Raw genomic sequence first — 7,813 nt, 5'->3', positions numbered from 1 at the left:
CCACGCGGGGCTGCGCGGGCAGCTCGATGCCTTCCGGCGCCTGGGCGAGCTGGCCGGGCCAGAGGACACCCTGGCGCGCCACGCCGAGGCCAACCGGAGGCGCGCGGGGGACCTGGAGGTTGAGCGCACCCGGCTGCAGCGCCAGAGAGTGGAGGCGCAGCGCGCGCTCGACGAGTTCCGGACCAAGTAAGCCGCGCGCGGGGAAACCGAGGCACCGCAGAGGGGACAGCCCAAGTGATCCCAGCATGCTGGGAAGCCGAGGCAGGAGGATCTTGAATTCAAGCCCAGCCCTGTCCCCCCAAAAGTAGGGGAGGCTGGGGAATGTAGGTCCTTGGGAAGGAAGGCCCACGGTGGTTCAGGTTCCAGGACTGGAGTGGAGGTGGGAGAAGTAAGCCAGGCCTTCATTTTGATGAAGGGTACATGAAATGGTACCATTTGCTTCTCATGTATTTTGAAGTTTCGGTGTAATTTACAGTGCACAGATTGTAAGCTCACAGCTCAGTGAGTCTGGGCAAACGCGTCTGTCCCGTGCAGGCGTCCGGGCAGCGGGAGCTTTTTTACCACCCAAGTTCCCTCCTCCGCAAGCCCGAGGCACCGTTTTCTCATTTCTGTCACCACAGATTAATTTTGCCTGTTCTAGAATTTGCAACGACATCTCCTCTTCTATGCCAGGCTTCTTTCAGCGCAGTGATCTTGCAATTGTATTTAACCCTTGCAGCCTTACCCTTACCGCGACATTTTACAGAACGGAACTGAGGTTTCCTTGGGAAGGGGCGGGGTGGGGTACGGGGAGTTGAACACACTGCTTTTGTCCTGCACGCTCAGCTCCTTTTAATTTTTTTTTTGTTTTATCTTGAGACAGGGTCTTGCTAAGTCACTAAGGTGCCTAGGCTGGGCTTGAGCTTGTGATTCTCCTGCCTCAGCCTCTCAGAGTGCTGGGATTACAGGCAAGTGCCACCATGCCTGCCTGAGACTGAGGCTTAGACACACAGTAGTCTCCACCTGCTGCACAGGAACTGGAACTGACGGTTTGGGCAGCCAAGCGGCAGCAGAGGTGACACCCGGGAAGTTGTTGCTACTTAAAGCGTGGTCCTGGCCGGGTAGTATCAGCCAGCAGGGAGCTTGCTTTTGGGCAGCACCCGTGTCCTAGGATGCAGGGTAGAGGGGCAGCAGCTGAGGAAGAGGTAAAGAGCACCTACTGTGTTGCCAACCTTCTGAAGTACTTGGAAGCTGCCGCCCATGCTTCTGCCTCCTTCCTATTGGCCAGGACTTAGTCACATGTCCATATCTACTGCAAGGATTGCTGGGAAATGTAGTTTTCCTTCTAGACAATTGGGGTCGTGCCAGACCTCAAGGGCTGTTACTACATCAGGGGACAGATTACAGGGAACGAAGGAGAGGTCATTTGGGAAAGGATCTTCTCTTTTCAGGGGTAAAATTCCCCCGGAGGGAAGCCTTTGCTGACCAGAATGATTTCTGGCTTTCTGGATATTTATCATTTTATGGAAATCTGGAAAGAAGCTGACTAGGAGAAAAACACACCTGGTCAAGACTCTGTTGCCTGATTCATTGTGTGTGTGTATTCCAAGTATGGCTCTGGCCAAGTGGCTTCAGCCAGCAGGGAGCTTCCCCACCCCACCCAGAAGTGCAGGGCACCCTCAGGCCTCAGGTTTGCGTGTCCGAGTTCTCTCTTATTTGGAGGCCTCTAGAAGCTGAATGGAAGACAGGGATTCTGGGGCCAGTTGTTGTTTGGGGGTGACCCCAGGGAATCCTGGTATTGCATGGAGTGGTGAGAGATTAGGGGAGGCAGCTAATGGCAGATGCCTTATGGAGCACCTTACCGTCCAGGTGCCTAGAGCTCCTCCTGTGGGTGTAGAAAGTGCCTCCCTTGTCTCTGCTGAGCCTGAAGGAGCTGGGGTATTTATGCACCCACCGCCTTCATCAGAGTTAAGGGCACTAATAGCACATGGCCTGAAGGAGGCCTTTGCTGGGCAAGACCAGGGCCAAGTGCTGGCAGCATTGACATCCTCATTATCCCATGGGAATAGCAATAACTGCTGTCTTTCAGCTGTTGTGAGGAGTAAGTGACATAATCCAGAAACATGGCCACTCTGCATCTGCTGCTTCCTGCAGAATGGGCAGTCACAAGCCAGGGCAATGGTGATGCTGTAGCCCGTGCCTGGTGGCCTCAAAGGTGGTGCCAGGCTGTGTTTGTGTTGCATTTATGCCAAGGTAGAATCCTTCCACCTTGGGCTGGCTGGGTGGGAGGTGGTTGTCGGACTGCTCGGGTGACTCCTGTTTGCCTTATTGTCTTTCCCAATGTACAAATGTCACCACTTTCTCATGCACCATGGCGTGTGAAGGTCTAGAAGCAGTGGCCAAGGAAGTAGAGAATCAGCTACTTCTTTATAATTAAAGTTGACTTCTCCTGAAAGGTGAATTGTCTCACATGGACCTTCAGGTGACTGTGTGCAATTGTGGATGCCGCCAACTCTTGCTTTTGTGTCAACATGCAGGTATGAAAATGAGTGCGAGTGTCAGCTGGTGCTGAAGGAAATGCTGGAGCGGCTAAACAAGGTAAGTTGTGCATGCCTTTGGGTTTTGGTAGCGTGGTTATAGCATTGAGCTGAATGCTGGAAGCAGTTGTTTTGCGTACTTCCTGTTTGTGTTTTGTAGGAGACTCCATATTTCTTTTGCTGTCCTCTTCCTGAGTTTCCTCATTTCCCCAGTCTTTGTGCATGAAACTCATGCTCATTTCTGCACCTTTCTCACCCTAGGATGCTCGGTTTCCTCAGAGAAACACAGACTGTGAAGCTTATCTGTTATACCAGGTGTACTGGTCTGTCTTCTATTACTGTAACAAAATACCCAAGTCTGGCTAATTTATAAAGAGGCTTCCTTACCTTATACTTTCAGAGGCTGCAAGTCCAAACAGCATGGTGCTGCATCTAGTGAGGACCCCTGGCTCCATACCTCACAGTGGGCAACATCTTTGTGGGAGGCCATAACAAGGAGAGATCATGTGGCAAGATGGGAGGCCAGGGCCAAGGGAGGGACTGGCAGTGACCTCCCACCCAGTCTCCACATCTTGAAGATCCCCCCACCTCTTGATGTTGGCACCCTGGGGACCCAGATCCCAGCTCATGAACACTTAGGGACAAATCAGACTATAACACTAGGCTACCAACATGTGCCAGTGTCGCAGTGACCAGCTGATGTCTTCCTATTCAAACACTGATCCACATAGCAAATTGAGAGAGGAACATGATTTTGGGCAGTGGTTATTTGGACACAGTGATTCTACTACTGGCTAAGGGTCTTGAGATTCCTGTTCCACAGGGAAAGGCTCAAGGTAACAGAGGAAGAACTTTCCATTTCCTGCAAAGCCCCCTCTTGTTAGGGTGTGAAAAGTAGCCCCACGTGGGTGAGGGCATGGCCGGGGAGCTCAGCTTCTCTCTGGAGCCCTTCCTGCAGGGTTGTGCGGAGCGTGCCTATGCGGGGCCCATTTCTCTCCTCCTGCCTCTCGTCATGAACTTGATTAGCTGGATTTTCTGTCGGGGAGAACTCTGCTACTGATAGCAGAATATTCGTGGATGAAAAGGTTGGACAAAATCGGTGATGGCAAAGAGCTTTAGGGTTTGTCCTTTCTTGTCTTTTCAGAGTGGAAGGGGCTAGAGAACTGAGATGAAGCGCTGCTCCCTTAGAGCTCATGGGCTACCGTCGCCCACCTCCTTCAGGTCCGTAACCTTGTTATGGTGCTGATAAAACTCCTGGCTCTTGCCTCTGTGCCCACATGGGCCTTAGGTTCTTCTCCACAAGGGATTGCACAACAGACAGCCACACTTAGCTCAGGGTATTTGCCGTGTCCTAGCTTTGACCCGTTGCTGTTGTGAAGGACTGTTCTGCCCACAGTGGAAAAACCAAGACTCGAGTCCAGGGAAACCACTTTCTGCTGAGTGGGTGTCACCCTCCTCTGGTGCCCCTACTCTACATGGGCACATGAAGTGTTGTCCAACCGGGACACTGTGAAAGGGGCGTGTCTGGGGCTCACTCAGGCCAAATGGGATACCATAGATGAAGATGGCAGTGAGATGAGCTTTGGGAAGCCAAAGGACATGGGCTCCTTGCTCGGCCCATGCAGTGACAGTGGCGGCTCTGTGCCCCTTGTCGTTGGAGCTGGGAGTGTTGTGTGTTCAGCATCCAGAATGCCCAACTGATCTAACACCTTCTGCTCATCCCATGCTTGGTTTTGGTGGCGATCTCAGGCTGCCAAGTGGGGCATCATCTTGCTCACAGGCCACCATGTTCAAGGACATCGGTACCTACCGCTTTCATTTAGGTGCCAATTCAGGCCCTCAGCCCTGTCCTCACCCCACTCTGTGGAGCTTAGAGAGTGTTTGTCCTCACTGCAAGCAGCTTTTTCTCTGGACTCCCTCAGAAGACTGGCCTTTATGCAGTGCCGTCTCAGGCAGACCAAAAGGAAGAGGAAGAATGGAAGCCCTCTTTGTTTTCTTTCAGGGTCTTGCTGTGTGGCCCAGGCTGGCCTTGACTCACTGTCTTCCCGCCTCAGTCTCCCAAGTGCTGGGATCACAGGTGTGGAGTTCTTCTTTTTACCCCCAGTGCAAAGTGACAGTGGTTTTAAAACCTCTTCTCTTTTTCTTATCACAACAGCAGTACACGCTCTCAGTAGAAAAATAAGTCAGTATAGACAATGCGGACTAAGGAAAAGGCGTCCCTGCCTTTAACAGCTCCAACAACCTTGTGTAGGAGCACATTGAGACACAGAGCATGGGTGTTTGAAGTGTCCACCTCATAAGAACATCAGGGATTGCCGGATGTGGTGGTGTACCCCTGTAATCCCAGTACTCAGGAGGCTGAGGCAGGAGGATCGTTGTGAGTTCGAGACCAGCCTGGGCTACAAAGTGAGCTCAAGGCCAGCCTGAACTGCATAGAGAGACCCTGTCTCAAAAAAAAAAAGAACATCAGGGAGGTTTTGGGAAAAGATGATCCCCAGAGTGCCATGAGGACCAGCACAGGGGTCGTGTGACCATTCCCTCCTGCTCACAAGGAGCTGTGTTGTCCAGAAGAGGAGTGTGGCCTGCTGACATGACCTTGCACGGCTCTCATCTCTCTGAGCCTCGTCTTCCTCATCTGTGAAATGGGAACCATAATGGTCCCCACCATCACTGGCATGGAAGGATGCCTACAAGTCCAGTGTGGATTAAATGACATGTTCTGTACGAGTATGTGACTTGCCTGTCACATGGTAGTGGGCAGCCTGTGGTCATAGGACACAGCCCTTGATGCGACAGGCACCAGCTTAGTTTTCCCCAGAGGGTGCCGTGCCCGACCCTGGTGGGAAGGATGGTGAGTTTAGATGGTGCACAGAATAATGTGTTTGATAGTCACAGATTTTTATGATTTCCTTTTTTTTTTTTTTTTTTTTTTGGTTTTTCTCCGGTACCGGGAACCGAACTCACGACCTTGCGCTTGCCAGGCAGGCGCTTTTGCTGCTGAGCTAAATCCCCAGCCCCATGATTTCCTTTTATGTGTAGCAACTTATATAAAATGTTCCTTTTCAAATAAATCTAAGTAGGTGCTGGGGATTTAGCTCAGTGGTAAAGCGCCTGCCTGGCAAGCGCAAGGTTGTGAGTTCGATTCCTGGTACCAGAAGAAAAACAAACAAAAAAATCAAATAAATCTAAGTAAAAGGGAATCAGTGTACAGACAAATGCAGAGTGGGTGATGGAACAGCTGGTACTCGGATGCAGTAGAAACCGTGCCTGAGTACGCAGATGCCAGCCGAGGGAGGTCCCCGCTCTCTCAGGGAGCTCCAGAACGGCGTTTGGTTATTGGCAGGGTAGGAGCCCCCTCAGACAACATGCAGTCGAACACCTTCCTTTTGCTAGTGAACAAATTCACCCATGAGGGTCAAAGGCGTCAGAGCCCCACAGCCCACACGTGGGGAGTGAACAGGAATCTTTTTCTCCCTCCTAGGGAGAGGCAGGGCATCTGCAGCCCTCAGAAGCCAGACACAGAGCCAGGTGATGTAGGTTAAAGATGGCCCTGGCTCTGGACGTTGGTCCCCGTCCACTGCCACCTAGATGCACTGGACATGCTGATGGCTTCCTGGGTCTCCAGGGCTGTGGGAACCTGTGTGACCACAGGAGGCATGGTCCTGGGCTTGAACCTCAGCCACTGGGACAGGGTGGGACCCAGGTGTCCCGGCTCCCAGTGACAGTGCAGTGGAGAGGCCCACTGAGTCCCCACATGGGGCCTGCTGTCATGAGGCAGCCTGCCCAGGCACACACCCTCATGGGCTCTGCTCCTGTCCCCACCTTTCTCTACATTCCCAGCCTCTCGGTGGAGGCTTCTCCTGCCATTTGTGCATCTGTGGGAAGGAGCACGGGCAGGGAGGGCAGGGTGTAAGCCGAGGAACACAAAGCCCCGCTCTCAGGGCTACTGGCTTCCTGCTGTGGAGGTCTTGAGGCTGGAAATGAACTTCCAGAGACTGGGAGAAGAATCCGGGAAGAGGAGGGGAGGCTGGAAAGGAAACAAGGGTGGAAGGAAAGTGCAGAAGAAAAGAGAGAGATTTTGACACCCAAGGTTGAAGGTAAAGTGTTTTTTGAATTAAACCTTAGCTAATCGTCACTTTAATGAACTTGGATGCTCATTCTGTAGGGGTGGGGTTTTTAACAGCCTTTCTAGATCCCCATGAGCAAGTTGTCAAGGCTAATTTTCAAGGTTGCCTTCATTTCTCTGGTCCCTTTCTCAGAAATGCGTGTCCTTGTCTTAGACCAGTGGTTCTGAGACTCACTGTGCTTCCACATCACTGGGAGAGAGTGTTAAACCCAAACTGCTAGGTCCTGGCTCCAGAAATTCTGCCCCAGTAGGTCTGGGATCCACGGGGGCGTTTCCATTACTCACCAGCTCCCAGATGGTGTGATGCAGGGGCCACGCTCAGAATCACTGTTCTAGAACCAGAACATCCACAATGCCAGGGTTGGATTGTTTTCTAAAATTAACTGAGAGTCTCAATTCAGAAAAATCTCCATGCTTCTGCTGGTGAAGCTTTGGAAAATTCAGCTGACAGCGTCCCAGACAATAGAAACACCAGCGTCTACACATTTCTGAATTCTGGTGCAAACAAAAGAAAATACTTCCAAAACACATGCTCCCCAGCAGATCAGCAGCTGCCGTCCCAATGGCCTGGCTCACCTTTGGGCCTTTGGGTGATGTTATCACGAGGTCTTTCTCAAAGCAGGACCCCGAGAGTGGGTTGTAGAAGCATCGTGCCCAGAGGAGCCTCTGATTGGGCCTGACGGTAAGGGTGACCGTGGGCGGGCCTTGTCACCGCTGAGCGGCTTTGCATTCTACTGGTGGGGCATGCGAGGGCTTGCTGGGAGGACCCTGGGAGGAGTTGGTGAAGGACGCAGGCTCCCACGGGATGGTGCCCCTTCTTGGCCCACACACACCCTGGCCCAGGGAAGTGCAGGACTGATTCCAGCCTAGGAGCGGCTGTTCACACCTCTCCATGGCAGAATGGCCCCTGGCCCGCTGGCTGCCCTTGGGAGCCGACTTTTTTTGAACTGTGCGCAGCAGAACTGTAGCTTCTGGGAGTGGCTTGTAGGGCTGCTGGGGGACCCTGGGCCCTGTGCCCACTGTGCCCTGCAGTGGTACAGCGCACACTCAGCGTGTGAGATGCCCAGGATTCAGTCTTCAGCCCCCTCCCTCCTGCACAACAGAAACAGAAGCGAAACCCCAAGCATCGCTGCTTTCTCTCCTTCTTTTTTTCTTAGTTTTATTTTTTTTT

General features: G+C 52.5%; 1 protein-coding gene across 2 annotated transcripts in view; it reads left to right on the top strand.

Moving 5' to 3' along the window:
- Positions 1-7: 7 nt before the first annotated feature.
- Bfsp1 (beaded filament structural protein 1, filensin) overlaps positions 8-7,813 on the top strand; it is a 28,165-nt gene continuing 20,359 nt past the window's right edge. Inside the window, exons 1-2 of one of the 2 annotated variants that reach the window (XM_005380906.2) lie at positions 8-186; positions 2,517-2,577. In XM_005380906.2, the coding sequence (XP_005380963.1) occupies positions 2,557-2,577 (21 nt within the window). In that variant the 5' untranslated portion in view covers positions 8-186; positions 2,517-2,556. Of the gene's footprint in view, positions 187-2,516; positions 2,578-7,283; positions 7,325-7,813 lie in introns of those variants that run through there. The other variant, XM_013512110.1, reaches the window with a different exon arrangement.

Source organism: Chinchilla lanigera, unplaced genomic scaffold, assembly GCF_000276665.1.
Source record: "Chinchilla lanigera isolate Chin_1 unplaced genomic scaffold, ChiLan1.0 scaffold00014, whole genome shotgun sequence".
Lineage (NCBI taxonomy): Eukaryota > Metazoa > Chordata > Mammalia > Rodentia > Chinchillidae > Chinchilla > Chinchilla lanigera.
Note: the sequence above shows the minus strand (reverse complement) of the source record. Positions and strands in the feature narration are given on the sequence as shown.